An 18,074-nucleotide genomic window follows, 5' to 3' on the forward strand; every position below is an offset into this window, starting at 1 on the left:
TCAACCTTTTCACAGCTGGTACGGACAGGCACTGGATCATCAGTGCTCATCTGCCAGCTAATGCCAGCCGCTTTATGCTGATTTCCATCCCTTCAGCCGGCAAAGGCAAGCAAACCTATATTAATGATCATTATAAGGATTTAATTTAAAGTGAGCAGTTATCTACCAGTAGCAACTCCACAAAACAGAAAAACCCAAACCAAAACACCAGTACACGTTAGGGTTTGCTGTCCTTACTCAGGATTGAATATAGCACGAGAAGAGATGATTTCTTTCTCTATATTGTAACCTCACAGACTAAAACAGCAGGGAAGACAAAGACAGGGGGTTTGTCCCTGGCTTCCTTCTAATCTTTCCTTTGAGTTCCTCGCTCAAATGAAAACCCAGATTGCCTTTGCTTTCCAATTTTAATACAGAGTAGCTCATCAGGGTTAGTCGAACCAAGAAATTTGTGCATATATATATCTCTCTCACACATGTATTTTGCACTGTAAATACGCCCCAAAGCAGTATTTCCTTTTCATGTCCATGAAAATCGTGCCTCTGTGAGGACAACAGAGTGAGGTCCCCATCGCAAAGCACTCCCAGTCTCTCTCCCCATCTACCCTGTCTCCCTTAACCTTGAGAAGCAAACACTAGAGGAAAAGGGAAAAAAAATTAAATCCTCCTTTCCTTTGTCAGACAGCCTGGCTGTGGCTCAGAGCTGTTACAGAGAGGCTGTGCACTCCTGAATGCTAAATAAGCTCCCAGGCTACATACTTTCTCTCGGCAGAGCTTAAAAAGAGATCTCACTCCGCGCAGGGACGTGTTGGCATGGCAACGTGGAAAAAAGAAATCAGCAACGCCTGGCACTCCTTGCAGGAGCAGCAGACAGTTTGTGTGACTCTCATTTTTGTAAGTGACCTGATGGTACCTACCGCCTCTCCACCCAATGTTAAACCCACACCCAGCCGTGTGTGGAAGGGCAGATGTCCAGCACACGTGCTGGAAGGACCTGCCTCCATCAGAAGCACCCGGGGACGGCAGGGAGCTGTGCCTTGTGCTGGGCTAACCTGTGGTTAGTCAGAGCTGGAAAGTGCACCAAGCCACACACATGAGCATCCGTAATGGGGAAAGGGGAGGAAGGGTTTTGCAAAGGGTGGGGGTGAGCGGGTTAATGACCGCAGCTCTGGGCTCTTCTGCTCCACGGTGTGTGAGACCCTGAGAGCTGGTATTTGCCTGCACACAGAGCGAGGGGCCAGGAAATGAGGCAGGCGATGCCCACCAACATGTCCCAGGCTGTCAGCTAAGAACCTGCTGCTTCTCTTTCAAGGTGACTTTGGAGAAGAAGATGCCATTTCAGCTCTGCCTGAAACAAGAGCAGCTGTGTGTCTGCAAAACAAGGCTCTGTTGTTTGGTAATGAACCTTCCTCCAAATCTTCCTGCTCTCAGATCAAAACTGGAATGGAAAATTGTATGCTGGCACAGTCCCCAGCGATACCACCTTCCAGCTGCAATCGCAAAGACCACTGCCCACTGCCAAATATTGCCCAGTGCTCCTGCACATCCTTCATGCTGCCATCCTGGGGATGCAGACCATGATGGCTTCCCTTCATACATGACAGGGAAGAGCCATCGAAGTGCTCCACCTTCATCTCTCTGCAAGGGGCAGAGCTGAGCCAAGCCAGAAGGCAGGAGCCTGCAGAGGGCCAGTGCGCAGCCCTGCACAGGGCCATGCCACCTGCCCGTGGCTCTGCTGCAGCCCTCCTGCATGACCTGGGGTACCTCTCTTCATACCTGTCTGCCTTTTCTCCTGGCTTTTACAAGCCTTGTCTACTTCACATAATTCATAAATGCACAAGCTGTCTCCTACAATACGCTGAAAAGGACTCCAGCACAAAGGGCCACGATTTAGAACGTGGCCTCTGGACACAACTGCCCCACCAGTCACTCAGCTAACGCCAGTGCTGGAGGGTTGAGATCAGGCCCATAGAAACAGCAAAGTCAGGATTTACAGCCCCCATCAGAGCAGGCAAACATGGATGGTAGGGAGGAAGGGCAGAGGTGAACAGACAAAGAGCAAATTTTTGTCCACAAAAAGGGGAGACAAAAGCAAAAATTTAACTCCCAGGATGTGTTCTGTATTTGACGGGATATTCATCCTGCAGCAGCAATAGCTATCCTGGCTACAGCAGCCCCCGAAGAACGGCTACAGACATTTTCAAAAGGCACCTTTGACAAACAGCGCTCGTGGCATATAGCCTGAATTACTGGTGTGGCTGGAACAACACATTATGAAAGATATTTCCTCCATATCCTGGCCTCGTTGCTCCGTGTTGCATCTCTGAGGTTGTTACTGGTTACATTTTCTGGGAACACTGATGGCACCAAGTGAGTACTGGTTGCCAGGCCAACACACTCACAGGCATTTTGCTCTTACTCCTTAAGGAAGCCACAGCTGCATATGCAATTCCCTCTTATGATGCTCATACCATAACAAGAAAACACCAAAGTGAATCAAAATACCAACGGGGAGCCCAAAGGAAATGGCTGGTTGATGCCTTCTCTTGGCCAAATTCAACGCTGACATGGCAGCAGTTGACTCTAATGGTGTTACTGCACCTGGTTTGAGATACAGTTTTCAAAAGTGAAACTGAACCACATGCTGAGATTTTCAGAAGAGCTTTAGGGATAAAAGAGACTGATGGCTGAACTCCACGTGTCTGACTCCCAGCCGTGGGAGTCAACGGCACCTGCACACTGGGTTATCTCTCCCCACTCCCTTTCAGGCAATAATTTTTGCATGCTTGCACTGCTCAAAACTGTGCCAGACCCTCCAGCTCCTACCAATACATTTCAATCACCGACTGACTGATTTCTGAAGTCCCAAGAGGAGGTGGGACGACAGAGCCATCCCCTCAGAGAGGTTAGGGTTGGACAAAATGCGATGTCTTACTGGATTTAGCGACCGATAGTGTGAGCCACAGAAAAGCCTGCAGAGACTGGTCTCTGCAGCAGTTAGTGAATATTCAGTTTCAGGGAGAAGACAGCTGGGGGTGGGAGATGCATGGGAAAAGATGGAGTTTCTCTGGCCGCATTCCCGGTCCTCTGCAGAGGAACAGCTGAGAGGACCTCTACAGCAAGCTTAACAGAGAATGGTAAAAAACCACATTTTCTACAAGCGCCCCAAAGAGATTCTGCTGCCTCCATCTATTCTCTCTTCAGCAATATAATTTGAACAAGTCTAAAATGTTTCAATAATGTGTCCCACAAAATGACACTTGTATTACTCTTAACACAGAGAAGTAAAGTTTCAGAAGTCTGGTATGTTTGCCTGTATCTAAATTGGCAAAGATGATGGTGCACAGTAATTACTGTCACATGTCCTGGGCAAAAGGAGGGAGATCAAAATGCCTAATTAACAGCTTCTTTCCCATGGGAGCCATCGATGACATGGTAAGATGCATTCTTCGAGCTTTGTAAAGCAAACAACTGAAACGGGACAAACACAGCAATCACATTCATCTTTGAACATCATTGATTTCGCATCCTTCTGTGCATTTTGTCTGTGTTGCTCAAGACATGCTGCTTGCTGAAAATACACATCTGACACAAAGGCTGAGAGGCACCTTTGGGGAACAGGCGTTCACAGGGAGCTTGTGGGGGGCTCTGATAACTCCAGGATGGCCTGGGCAGCAGCAGGACAGCTAGTGCAAACAGCCAAATGAAAAGGAAAGCTCTGACAAAGCAGTCCTGTTGGAAAGAAAGACTCAAAAGTCCTCTGTACAAAAGGCCTGTTTGTATGTTTACTGGCAGTGCCATCCAAGTATTGTCATTTGTATGGCAAGACAGAGAGAAAGAGAAAGACATGCAAAGGAAAAGAAGATTAAATGAGAAGTCACTAGAGGGGGAAAAACCATTAACACAGCATGGGACCAAGCAATGACTCAGTGCAGTTTCAGCCTGGAGAGGCTGTCGTGACCCCTTGCACAGAGCTGCAATCCTGGTCCCGCACAACCCACCATCGCAGCTCCAGTCCTAGCCCTCGTGGGCTGAGCGCCCTGAGCTGGCAGAACTAAGCATCATGGTGATTTTCTAACAGCACAGTGGTGGTGAGGGCCATGAACAAGATCCTCTTTACCTGGAAAGTGGCTACTACAAGGCAAGGCTAGGAAAGACAATGGGATACAGACTGTTTCCTTGACACACTGCCAGGTGGCTGAAACCAGCACTAACCCTATCTTCACCGTGGCTTTTTTGCATAACCAACCTAAAGGGACTCCCCACCTCTGCTCAAGTATTTACTGGCCATGATCGGGCAGTCTTTCAGGCTGACATTCCCTGCAGCTTATTTAAATATGCTGAGTAGCTAGTCACAGGAATAGATTTGTTGCAGATGCCCATTTAGTCTGGCTGAACAAAGCCTAAAACAAATGGCTGAATTAGGATGAATGACATTCAGGGCTGTAACATGAATTGCCCTTTGCCACTTTTCTCCTTGGTTGTTCCCTGCAGACTGTGCTATTCCCACTGTCTGAATCCCCTCCTCTCTGGGGTAATATGTGCCATCATGCAAAAGCTGTGTTGGCTCTGGATGAACAGATAGAACTGAACCTCTTTCTATTGTCCTTACCTTATCTTCAATTTTTCCTTCTTTCCCTGCTGCTTCCCGCCCCTGCTTTGCTCCCTCACAGCTTTCATCTCACCAGCTCTCGGCCCTTCACCTCTCCTCACTCTCCCACTGCTGGGTCTGCTCCCCCGCCCTTCCTCAGCCCCTCACTCACTCCTCAGCTCAATGCTGTCACTTCTTCATTCCTCTTCACAGGTCTAGGGTTCCCCGCTCTTTCTGTGCCACTTACAGACTAACACATACAAGCCTGTGGGTCCCCCCAGCCACCAAAAATCCCAGCCTCTCTCATTTATCTGTCATGGGCTCCCTCTCACCCACCTTTCCTATGACTCAAGGGCTCTGAAAAACAAGGCAGGAGTGCTCAACCTGCGGTCAGTCCACTGTGCTGTGTCAGGAAGTCTGCTACAATTTTCTGGCAGTCTCTTTGCATCCCACATGGTTTGGGTACCATGCCAATTAATGAAGGGCTCTGTTTGTCACTCTGGCAGGACGCGTTACTGTCCTTAATATTGACTGACACCAGGACAGAGCCACTACCCTGAGGCTCTGGTAATAGGATTTCAGGAAATGCTTTCCCTTCATCTGTCAAAAAACTAATTCATCAAATAACTGTGTGGGTAATCCAAACCCCCTCAGATTATAAACCTGAATTTGGCATATAATGAAGAAAGTACTCAATCAGCTGAGTCACTGTACATAAAGACATATTGTAGAAGATGCTTCACAATACATCTAACTACTTTTACCCCTAATTATATAAATTTGACAGGTTAGTCATTATATTACTGAAAAGAAAAATAAATGCATTTTAAGTGTAAAAAACCAAACCTTTGCAGCTTGATGTTCCTTGCAAGTCAAATACAATAGATTGTGTTGAATTGCTGGTTCCCGGGAATGCTGCAGCACATCTGTACTGCTCCTCAGCGCTTCCTCCCAGTTAGCTGACCATGACTTTTCAGTAAGCAAAGAAAAGGCTGCCACTCTCGTATTTCATTATAAGTCAAACACATCCTGTGCTCTGCCATGGGGTCCAATCCAAAGCTTTCCACATCAGCCCACTTCAGAGTGAGTTTCTTAAGATTACACTATCACGCCTCCTTTGCAGCACATATCTCATGTAACGTGAAAATGTTTGGCTTGACAACAGCTACAGGTGTCATCCTCCCCTCTTAGTACTTCCAAAATCCTCACCAAAGATGCTGTGTGTGTGTGCAGGTGAGAAAGAACATGGACAGGCATGGATCAGGGAGAGCACATTGAAACTCAGTGGATCTTGGGCTGTGGGGTGCTGCAGACTGCCCAAAGGCAAGGTGTCTTCAGGAGCTCGTTGGGAGCAGCATGGGACTTGTGGCTGGCAGAGGCATGGGGCTGAGGATGGAGCGGGGCTGAGCTGGTCTGCCAGGGGCAGCCCAAGTATATATACAAATATGTATATATACACAAACACATATAAAAAGGAATAGCTGCTTTACCGCCCTTACTTGTATCACATCCATAACAGCTTCCTATGGGCTATGCCAAAAAACGCGGCCTATTCTCTCACATGTATTTGCCTTTGACTTCAGTGGATGGCAGATCAGGCCCTGAGGCTGCCCAGTCCACAGCACTGTGCACTCTCCCACGTTCCCATCAGTCCATCTGAAAGGAGGGCATTGATGTGTCTCCATAATGCAGCCATTACCAGCGCGATACCAAGACAGATCAATCAAAGGCAACACAACAGCCAGATTCAGAGAATTCCAAAATTGAGGTCAGACTCAATAACTCTTAGACAGACGCCAAGAGGGAGAGACACACATATATACAGGAAGGCAAATTTTAACTGTGCAAACCTAAAAATGTCACTTGCAGTGATGGATTGGATGTGTTTTGGCAAGAACTGTTATTTCCTCCCCCATTACCACCCCTCGCCTCTGCATCACTGTTGGCATAAGGTGCCTTTGTCCCGGTGGCCTGACTCTAAACTTCCCCTCAACACACAGTCCTGAGATTTTACAGCACGAGCCCTGCAAATGGGTGCCCTGCTGCTTTGTTGTGCCCCGAAGGGACTACTGCAGTGCTGCAGAATACCTCTCCCTAGGAGAGGCCCATTTCATGACTGAATCCCAGCTCCTGGGACAGTCAGGTGCTGGAGAGCTTCCTTAGGTGAAACGCCTCAAAATGTAACTGAGCTCTCATCAGCAGGGATGGGGCGATGGGCGGCTGCCTGGGAAATGCCCTGTTTATACTAGCGCTCCACTGTGGATGAGCTGGTTGTTGCAGTTGCTGGGGATTTACGGACTCTGACACGAAGGCTGAGAAGTCAGAGATTTTCCTAGGTTATGGTGCTGGACTTGCACCAGGGAAAATAAAATCCCTGTAAATCCACGCAAACCCACAGTTTGGCTTAATTAGCTTGGTCAACCTTGGCTTCCTGTGCATTTTCTGCTCAGCTGTTTGGAGTTGGTAAGCTACTACAAATGATTAATCAAGACACATTATTGGTAATTATGTGTATCAGAGTGGCATTTAAAAACCCCACCTGATACAACACCCTACTGCAGTTAAAATTTACAAGCAGACAAACACAGCAAAGATGACTGAATTTGGTGGTGAATGGCAATCCTGATTTCAAGATCAAACTCTGAATCAAACACCAAAAATCCACCTCTAAACTTCCTGCTTCACAATGCATTAAGCACATCCAGCTAGTAAATACTAGTATAAAATTGCAACACACGCCCCGGTCCCTTTCTGTCACCACAGGAAGTTGCCAACAGATTTCTCCTTCAAAAAGAGAAAAAAGATTAAAAAAAAAATCTTAAGTATCCTAAGATGGTTTACGTTGCATTAATTAAATATGAGCTTCGCCAGTGTGTGAGTGTGCAATGCACAAGTTTCCAGAGAGTTAGGAATTCATGCATGAAGGCAAGCAGTTTTAGGGACTTTTCTGGTGTTCAAGGACAATCAAAGATGCCACGAGATAAGCTATATTAAGACTCCCAAACAAAAACTGTATGTATCAACAGTAAGTCCGCACACCAGAGATCTTGCAATCTAAGCAGACAGTGAGAAAAAAGCAGGGGAGGAGGAAATGAGGCCACAAAGTGGTGATTGAAGAGAACTTCACCCGGATCAAGAGCAGTCTTGTTCCCTTGGCAAGTGTATGACCCCAGTCCCACTGCCTCCTCTAGACTATATTGCCTCATTTTCACTTGTTCTGCTGTTTAACCCCTTGCCTCAAAAAGCAACATAAAAATACACTACTACAATGCCCGCTGATCAGCAGCAGTGGGTTCCTACCTCCTCTCACCCATCAGCTGCAAACTCCTCAATTAAACATTCAGGTCTCTCTCAGACACTGACAACTGCTCAGAACCTGAGCTTCAGAAAGCCTGAGAAGAGCATCTCTCTCCTCCCTTTCTAAGGAGAGGAAATTCCTCTTCATTCTCTAAAGTTATTCCCACTTCTCCATGTATATGGGTGGGACTTGTACAAAAGTGTGTGAAAAATCTGTGGCAAAGAAGAGAAACACACTCAGTCGTCCCACGGCGCATGCCAACCCCTAAGAACTGCAGCATCTTACCTCCGTGATTCCTGTACATCTGCTCCTGCTTATTTGCTGGCTAAGTATAGCACAAAGTTGGGTTACAGCAAAGAGACAAGACCTTATTATCATCCCCCCAAACAATCATCAACAGTGTGTTCACCTGAATGCTTACACAGGATTTCTTTTACCTTTGGCTTTCAGGTTTTGGCTATCCACAAGAAGAGACTCTTAAAACCTAAACCCATTTACTTTTAGCAGAGAGATCCATTTCCAGCACAATTGCTTATGAAATGACTGTAGGGTGCAAGAGCCTTAAAATTCTCCAGCTGCTGAGAAATTACGGATGGCATCTCCAAATGCTGTCAACAGCCAACAAATGTTGCTAGAAAGATCTCTTTAGCATGCATGGATGGATACATCAAGGGCAGTTGTGTCTGTACAAGAGAAATTCCTCTTGCACTGTACATTTGGGGTTTAAAGTGGGAACACTGCACAGAGACAATTAGCATTTATTTCTAAAACAGGAAACTTGCTTTGCATATTTCATTTTAACACAGTCACGCTTTTTTTTTTCCCCAAATAACAAGCTGAATCCTAAAATCCTAACATAGTTTACATATAGACAAAGTCCCAGTGAGTATCCAGTATCTACCCTGGGCAAGGGTGAATAAATGCTGATGCTGAATTGTGGTATTCCCGGTCAGATTGAGCAACACATTATTCTGCAAACGGTGGTTTCAAGAAGGTGTCGTTACTTGTGAGCAATAACAGGAGAAGCCATCCTTCATGCACACGCAAATGCATGCAAGAGCAACATGAGCTATCCATGCACAACAGTGGAGTGGTTTCCTATTCCCTTCCAGCCCAGAGGAGCTGAGCGGCTGCTCTACACCAGCCTGTTCTCTCGTCCCCAGAGAGGTGACCCTGTCCCATCTACCAAGAGGCAACAAGGCACCATCATGCCTTTCCTGAAGTCTTCTCAGAGCACTGCCCAGGATCCTGGGTAAGGATGCAAGCTGTGCAAACCCCGATGAAGATGCAGCCCTTGCTGTGAAGAGCTAGTGCCCTTCCAAGGCACACACTCCCTCATGTCAGCTCCCCCGTGCCCCGGGGCACGCTTGGCTCCAGCTAACATTTCCCCTCGGAGAAACATCATCCAGTGGTCTGCAGAGCCCCGTGTTTTGTGGCGGGGCATCGAGGTGCATTACCTGCGGTCTCTCTGTCCCCTGCTGACAGCTCTCCGTTGATCCCATTCTCTTTGGTCCGAGCGTACGTCCCTGGCTGCTCGTGGCCACCCAGCCCCGGCTCCTCATCCTCTTGGTAGGGAAATCCATTGGCACTTCTGACCAGTCCAGCACTCGCGCCACCCTGTTCCTTAATTTCAGGTGAATGTGGGTGTGAAGAAGCCTCTGTTAGCTGACCTGAAGTCCAGTGTGGTGCCTTGGCTTCGTCTTTCCTATCCTCCGCCATGTTTCCTTGCCTTCACCACTTGGCCTGTAACGACATTAGCAGGAGAGATCAGCTCCAAGTGGGTGACCATGCCCTTGGCCGGCAGGCAGTGACCGGGCACAGCACACAGGCACGTTACCAGCAGCACTGCCAGGGAAACTCTCGTCTGGCAGATGAGAGAGGGTTTAAATGCAGAAGTGTCTCTGCTTGTCTGTCCCGGGCGTGAGTGAACTGCTTTAAAACCAAAACAAACCACAAGCAGTAAAAATTATGGGTCAAGTCCTCCCTGACTCCCATATGCCTTGCAATTATTAGCACCATTTTCTTGAGGGCTGCCCTTTCGTTAATCTGATTTTAACTCATTAATTATAGTTAAATGTTGACTCATTTAACAAGAAGTGAATCGGTCATAGTAATGCAACATCTTCCCGGGGTGATAAAGGGAAGAATGCCGTAACTACTAAAAGAAGTGAAGCTGCTACTGCAATTTTCACTGCAGCTGCAAAGAGCAGGTGCTCTTCCGGCACAGAACTGCAGGGCGATGTGTCCTCTGAGGCACATGCAATCTGCTGCTAGCCACGACAGAAACCACGTTTGAGAACATTCACTGCGTTCCCGAACATATGTGCTATTTGACCCTGTCTATATCCACTCTTACTTGCTGTTTTGTGAACATTCACACTCATTCCCTTTTGTCCAAAACAGCCCATGGGGAACAGTTGTTTCCCACACAAGCATTTTAATTCTTTTATGACTATCAGTATTTATACATAAACAAAACTAATCATTATTTGCTACTTCACACATATTTCATTCCTGTTAATTAGCTCGCATTTGTCAAAGCCAGGAAAAGAAGCCACTGCACAAGCTTTGGCTACTCCTCACAAAAAAATGTAGTAGTAGGTCCTCAACATGTAAACCTAGGAAGACAACATATCGTAATCCGTGTTTCCATGATAAGGTAACCTCTGGGGAGGAGAGAAAGGCTTGACTTGAGCTAGCTACTCCAAAGTGAAACCCAGCAGGCCTTTTCCAAAAGCACTTGCCACCCTTTTTCTCTTGGGAGAAAAAAAAAAAAAAAAACCACCTAAAAGAAATCAGCTGAATGCAGTCAACCAGCGACGTATCACAGAGTCTGAAGAGTCTAGAAAAGAAGGCACAAAACTGGATGGTGCATATATTCTGTAGACATTTAACAAAAAACAAACAACCAAACCAGAAAAAAGCCCCCTAGTTTCCACAGAGTCAGGTCAGTTTGCAGAAAATCTCTAAACATGAGAAAAAGCTATTGTTATTTGTCAGATAAATCATTCACAATTGATAACTCGACCCCTTTCTGATCAGGTATAATCGTTTAATAATAATAGCTTTTAGAGCTACTTCAAATTAAAAAATCATGATGAATCCTGAAAATTAGATTTCATTCACAATAAACACGTGACTCAAACTGTAGTTCCCCCCACAAAACGACTAATAACTCTTTTGCCTCCCAGTGAATCCATCGTGTTTTGGGAAGCACAGCTCTGTCTGCTCTCACCCTGACCCAGCGCCATTCCCTGGGGATAACTAATTGCATAAAAACTGCAGGAGCAGGTGAAACTTCAAGCCCAGCATTTCCTCTAAGTTGTAATGAAAATGGTGGGCTGAGCAGTATCACAAAGCTCAGTGGCAATGAGTCATGCCTCAATCAACCACAGAAATAGTAAACACGCTTCACATCCCTTTGCCTTCCCCTCCTCCTTTACCCTGATGGGAGACTCATCAGTGAACCATTCTGCATATACAGCAAGACCCTTAATGCAGCCATCTCAAATCATACCAGAAGAGCTGATGGGGTAATTACGGAGGGGAGAGCCCAAGCTGGGCAAAGACCATCTCCTACGTACCAAAGAGACAACCCTCTGCCTCTAGGTCTGTTTACTGCATGACACTAGAGAACATTTTCTGATCAGAGCCTTTCCAAAACATAAGGCCACGGGACAAATGCCTCCCTCTGTACAGGAGCGAGTAGTACACATCCAAAGCCACCGACATTTGGGGTCTGAGGACAGAACAGAGCCTCTTCTGGGAAAAAAGGAGACATTCTCATCTATGTCCCCTGAGGAAGCTCAGAAAAAAAAAGAAAAAAAGAAAAACCCAAACCCTAACTCAAGGCTTTCCCCACCAATCCAGTGTACTTTGAACCTGACAGTGAGCCCCAGGAGCAGTATGAACCTGCCCATCGGCTTCAGCAGCTCAGCCTCTGGGTCATCCACCAGAGGAGCCCAGAGCCTCGGCAGGGAGACTGAGGGTTACGCAAGACCCGAGCATGGGGAACGCAGTTCTGAAAATCACTGGGATGAACATAACGGTTATTATCCCACCGCCGCAGTTTGGAGGCTATTATCCCTGAAGTGCCCTTCCCTGTTCCAGGCAGACAACTCCCTGCTTCACTTGAAGCTCTTGAGGAAGGATATTCACATCCTTACAATGGACCGTGTCACAGAAGTCCTCTGTGAAAGTTACAAAAGTGCTTTTATCTTTAAAAATAAATAGAGTGGGCAGGCTTCAATGAAAGCTGTGTGTATCTGGAGGCAGAATTTGGCTCAGTATTTATAATAGATGGTTACAGAGTGAAACATGGATGAATTAATTCTTGACTCTCTGTTATTCATGAAGTGCTCTCAGAGTTTATAATGGTAGTAGAAACACAGCAAGTGAGTCACACAATGCATCTTTGTACTCAGCAATTTAGCAATGACTATCTGCTGTACGACGTGATTCATCCACAGCTCAGGTTCAAATCCAGAATACACAGGTGTGCTTTTTACCATCAGGTTAGTTGTTTTTCTGTCATTTCATTAGCATACCATGGAATTAAATTAATCGGGTAATTCAAATATTGATGCAGAAATACCAAGAGTGGACAAATATTATGGCAGAATTTAAATAGTGTTAGGTATAAAAAAGAAGAAACCTGGAATAGTTTGGACAATCTAGGGAAACACAGTACTTCAGGGAAGCAAAAAGTTCCTCTTTCCACTATGATTTTCTTATTCTTTGCATAAACTGCAATGAAGGCTTTCAAAAAATATCAGAAAAGAAGGCACAGCCAGTCCTCTAAAATGTCATGTTGCTTAGTTAAAATTAATTTGGATATTTATGAGTCTTTTTTCCCTGCACATTATAGCAGAACCTCAATATCAGAGACTATGCAGCTGCAGTCTTACTAGTACGTTCTCACTAGTATGTTCTCACCATTCTTCTTGTTCACCAGCTGAAGTCAGTCGCGGTGAGAGGGTAACCGAGGCAGGCGCTGGACCACGGCAGCCCCAGGCAAGCAGGAGGCTGCAGGAAGGGCAGCGGAGCTCACAAGCTGTACCAGGCTTGGCTGCACCAACGCCCCAGCACAGCCCCTTGCTCCAAAGCCATCCTGGTGACATCACGCCAATATGCCATGGGGCACGAGTGTAAGCCTCAGCACAGGCTGTGCTGCATGTTTTTACCTACTCCTGTGTCTATGAGCCCATTCACAGTGAAATGAGGCTATTTGATTTCAGGGAAGCTAATTCATTAACTAAGAGAAACAGCCACCTGGATACATGGAGGAAGAGCTACAATTCCAGTTCAGGGGAGAGAATAACACCGGGGGTTCCTAAAAGGAGAGACAACAGACTCCTCCAAAAAGAAAAACAAACCCTGGCAGGGGGCATGGCCAGATCCTGAGCTCAGTGGGAGAGAGAGGGGAGGAGAAGGGAGGTGCCACCTGTATGGCTCCAGGGCCAAATCCTGCTTCCCAGAGGGCTATTTAGCTCAGATGCACCATAGCAATGACTCAGCTACCCTGCTCCCGAGTCCGGAGCCAGGAGAGGGTGGGGATTGCTCCATGGAGGCAGGCTGGGGCACGGAGGCATGGCTAGCATGACCTCAGGTACCCAGGGCTTCCAAAACTGCTGAATGACACTGCCTAAAAGATACTTTTTTATGAAATTCAATTAATTAGGAGAATTTCTTTCAGAGAAAAGAAATTTATGGGGTGACGTGTTCATAAATTTTTGAAGAAAAGACGGGACCAAGTAGAGAAGAATGAAATTAAGACGTCTCTAAAATGAGTTACACTAAAAAAAAATTTTAAAAAAATGTCCTTCCTTAACTTAAAAAAACCCAAACCATATACAAGAGTAGGGTGCAATCTAATTTATACTGGTAAATAACACAACCAAGAAAACCTTTAATTCATGTCCACGTACCAACTGGCCAGTTCGGATGATGTGTCTGAATATTAAATATCAGGCACTGTGGATTAAAAGGTCCCAAGAGAATTTGCCAGTGAATTTAACTTACCGACAACTTATGTGTAGAAAGGCCAAGGAAAGCAGGTAGATATCAGGAGGCCGGAACAGAAACAACAAGAGACAGAAGGTGGGAAACCTAGATGGACAAATTCCAATAACCTCCTGCCACCATCAAAGAGCTCAGCCTGTAGTATGTAGTACCCAAACCCCATCAGTGCTATTGTCTTCATAGACTCTCCACATATTTACAAAACATGAGGGCTAATTTTGGATGCCATGAACACATGGAGAGCTTTGCACCCAAATTTTACCCTTTCATTTCAGTTAACATGCATCTTCTCTCAAATTAATTTGATTATTTTTGGATGTGAGCAGTCAAAAAGAATCACAGCAAACAGCATGGATGGGGAGAAAGTCTCATGGTGTCTGACAGGGAACATGTTAGCTTCCCTCTTACTTAAAATGCTCGGTCACGGTCCATAAGCTGCTAGATGATTAACAAAAGTTACCACTTGATCCTAAATGTCTAAGTACCATAATTCTAGTAATACGGTATATTATTAGGCAGAATTATACATTCTCTCAATTGAAGCCACTCTACCTCTCAAGCCTAATAAAGGACAAACAGGTTTCTCTGGTAATTTATAACAAATATAATTTATTTCTTCCTTGTCCACTGCTTGAGTTATTAGCTTGCAGCTAGATCCCTCCTTCTAGACAATACCAGCAAGACTATCCTCTTAAATACTACCTTGCATTTGTTAAAAATGCAGGCAGCGTTCATCTCCTCACACTTGTATTAGCATTTAGCAGTTTTTAAAGGCTTTTCCATTTCCACACTGCAAACAGTTAGTCAATAGTCACATATTCTTTATAGAAAATCCTTTTGATTGTACCTTGGATTACAAAACGAATGAAAACTAATGGATGGCGTCTGGACCAGAGGCTGAACAAAGGAAGCTCACTGGGAAAGATCAAGAAAATGTACCGCAATCTGCATCCTTGCCAGACCTGAGAACGAGGGATGGCTGCAGCCTCCAAAGCAGTTGATCAGACCTGCAGCACTGGCACAGCAGAGAACGAGCAGAGAGCCAGAGGAGCAGCTGCTCATACTACTCACTCCTCCACTCCTTCCTGCACGGTGTCCTGCCCTGTGGGCACAGAGATTTAAACCCCTCTCGGAGTTTCCCACCATTGGACTGGGCATCAGCAGAGGCAGGCAGGTGGGAAGGGTGGGTCACCCTGCTGCAGGAGCTGCACAGCTCCTGATGAAGGGGAATGCTTTCACTTGGAGAAATGTGAATTTGCAAAGCCCCCCCTGCTCTGTACTGAGTAACAAACCCCGTGCAGCCAGGCGGTACACCCAGGTGGTGCACAGGAGGGCCGACATGCAGCACCAGTCGCATTTCCATTGGTAGCAAGCAGGTCCATCCTGTTGCAGAACATAGGAACAGGTAAACATATGAGAACAAAATCTTTCAGCTGCCACTCCTGACCGACAGAGCTCTTCCTCCCTGGGGACAGTATTAATTTCTCCGGGCTGCTGGAAAGCAGAGTGCAACTGAGCCAACCTGCTGCTGGATGCTCCCCTCCTGAGACACATGGTTGCCCAGCACACAGGGCTGTCCTCACTCCCACGCCCAGGGACTGCATGAACTTGCTCAAACTGCAGAAATCTAAAACCGGCTACCCTTCTCTCTTGCAATGGTGAAATCATGGTACTAGCAGCTTCTGCCTGAAAAAAACCCTCATCTAACATAGAGCTCACTTCTAGCTAAAAAGCCAGAAGAATCCCTGCACACCCCTTCCTGCTCCAACACCACCCCTTTTCGACAAACCGTTTCTATCCACAATGATGCATTTTTCTACCATTTACCATTCATCAAACACCCTCACACACCCCCATCTATCACTAATCATAATTGCTTCCTGCAGGAGAGAGGAAAGGCATTTTAGCTGGTGAAGGAAATGGTAACCATAACAACAGCACCATGACAACTATAAGTGATATCTGAAACAAGAAATAAGGCAAAAACTTATTACCAATAAATTTGGTCCATGATAAGGATGGCAAAAGCACTAAAGAAGCAATACCAGTCAGTAAAGGTGACAACATGAAGAAACACAGGTCCCTCTGAATTAAATTGCACACCATCCTTCTGCAAATTTTAAGATGAGGCACCATGACAGCCTTGTCTCCTCCTGATCAGTAAACAGAGAAAGCAGTCCCTGCTCAATCCTACCTGAGATCTCTCCTGCCTCGGGGAGCTGGAATGGCTGAAGGATGGAAGGAGTGCTGCCGGGAAGCCGGGACATTTCCTGGCAGCCAGAAGACTCCCAAATTTCTCAGTGGAGTGTTTTGTTTCCAGGAGACTTGTTGAAACGAGCCCTGAACAAGGACGGGATTGCTCCCAGGGGAGCACCTCAGAGTCAGACACACTGCATTCATTTTTCCACCAAGCACAATTTCAAATGGGCATCGTGAGCCCTCTCTGTGCACTTTGGAGAAGGCATCGCAGTTGGCAGGCTTGTTTGAAACATGAGGCTTCTCAGCCATTAGCCAGCAACCATCTAAATGACCCATGCCAAGGCCCTGACTTACAATCCTGGCAGAGAAAAAGATTCACCAACACTTGTGACTACATTGGCTTTTTCACCCTCAGTGCAGGAGGCACAGAAAAAAAACCATAAATAAACAGCACTAGCTCCAAGGGTTGTGTGCAGATAAAGTTATTTGGGGTGTGATCAGACAGGGGAATGTTCGAAGAAGCAGCTGCACTATGTGAGCCTCTCAGGGCTTCTCAGGAGGAATTCAGCTCACCTGTTTGCTACGCAGGATTGCTCAGGGTGGGCACACTGAAGTGGTCTTTCCCCATTGAAATACTTTGTCACCCTCTGCACAACTTCCCTCTCCTAACCTCCTTGCTTTTCAAAGCACTGCAATAATCTAACTGGAAATTAAACCTTTCTACACGGTACACTTTGGTTCTTCCACAATATGAATAAATGGAGATTTTCAACTCTATATTTAAGACTTAATGGAATAAACACTCAACTCAGTCCTTATTTTTACTTTTACAGTCTGTTTTTCACTACCAAAGTAATTATAATTTACCCCACTTATTACAAATACATTTTCAAAAAGCTAAGAAGAACAGAGGAAACCTTTAGTTTAAGGAGATGATTTTGAAGGGAAAAGGAGATTCAGATAGCATCCAGGAAACATGTCTCCAATAGAAGGAACGTCTTTTTTTTTCATATTGCCCTCACCACAGTGGTCACTTCAAACCTTGGCAAGACGACAGCTGAAAATCCATAGCAACAAGACAGCCAAGCTGGAGGACGGGCTATATAAGACAAAGGTGCTCAAAATACTACTTAAGGGGAAAAATTCTTCATCAGTCAGGGAAAAACAAGTATACAACTTGATATAGTCATTGCAGGCCAGGGAAAAAGGTAGAACTACTAGATATACTCACAAATACATCACACTAAAAGCACTGTGGCTGCCAACATTTCACAAGTTTGGCCAGCTGAAATCTTGTCAGAAACAAACACTGGCTGGCTAATAAAAATGAACATTGAACGCTTGGTTCCCCTCCCCACTGCCATTTCCATTATATTTTCAGTGCTTATCAACAGCTGAAACAAAAGTCATCTTCTGCTTATTTATTGCACAGGTACAGAAGGTGATGGCAGCACACACTACCCAGATTACTTCTAATCTTCTAATTCTTAGACTCATATTTTCAAGACTGTTGTTTGAGGGAGTGCCAGCCAAACTGTGTATTTGCCACAGCTACTGCAAACAGACTGCACAGCTCTGTGATTCCTTTGCTCTCAAGTCACACTAGTCACACTAATCAATACATGTATTTGGATAGGGTCTGGTAAAGGTAGCCCACGAAAAGGCTGGAGTGACATTTTGCAGGATTTTTGTTCCCCACTCCGACCTTGCTAAGACACAATGATTTGATGTTGCATCTCTTCTCTCAAGAGACTCCATAATGAATGACAGTTCAGATTAGGTAGCGAGGAATTAATTAATTATACTAATATGTTACTTGTATATTCTCCACGTAGGACAGGTCTATGCTCTTGCCAACTTCCGTGGAGTTACTCTGCATGCAGGTGAGGCAAACTGAACCATTTAGCAGAGAGGTGCTACAAACTGAACTGCTAAGCAAAAACTCACACAACAAGATCTCACTTA

The 18,074-nt window shown here is 45.7% G+C and overlaps 1 protein-coding gene across 25 annotated transcripts in view; it reads right to left on the reverse strand.

Annotated features, from left to right (window-relative positions):
* Positions 1-18,074, reverse strand: part of MAP2 (microtubule associated protein 2) — a 238,052-nt gene that overhangs the window by 65,023 nt on the left and 154,955 nt on the right. For all 25 annotated transcript variants that reach the window (XM_076342139.1, XM_076342136.1, XM_076342137.1 and 22 more), the window contains one exon: positions 9,347-9,632. In XM_076342139.1, coding sequence (XP_076198254.1) covers positions 9,347-9,608 — 262 coding nt within the window. In that variant the 5' untranslated portion in view covers positions 9,609-9,632. The remainder of the gene's footprint in view (positions 1-9,346; positions 9,633-18,074) is intronic.

This window comes from Aptenodytes patagonicus, chromosome 6 (assembly GCF_965638725.1).
Source record: "Aptenodytes patagonicus chromosome 6, bAptPat1.pri.cur, whole genome shotgun sequence".
In the NCBI taxonomy this organism is placed as follows: Eukaryota; Metazoa; Chordata; class Aves; order Sphenisciformes; family Spheniscidae; genus Aptenodytes; species Aptenodytes patagonicus.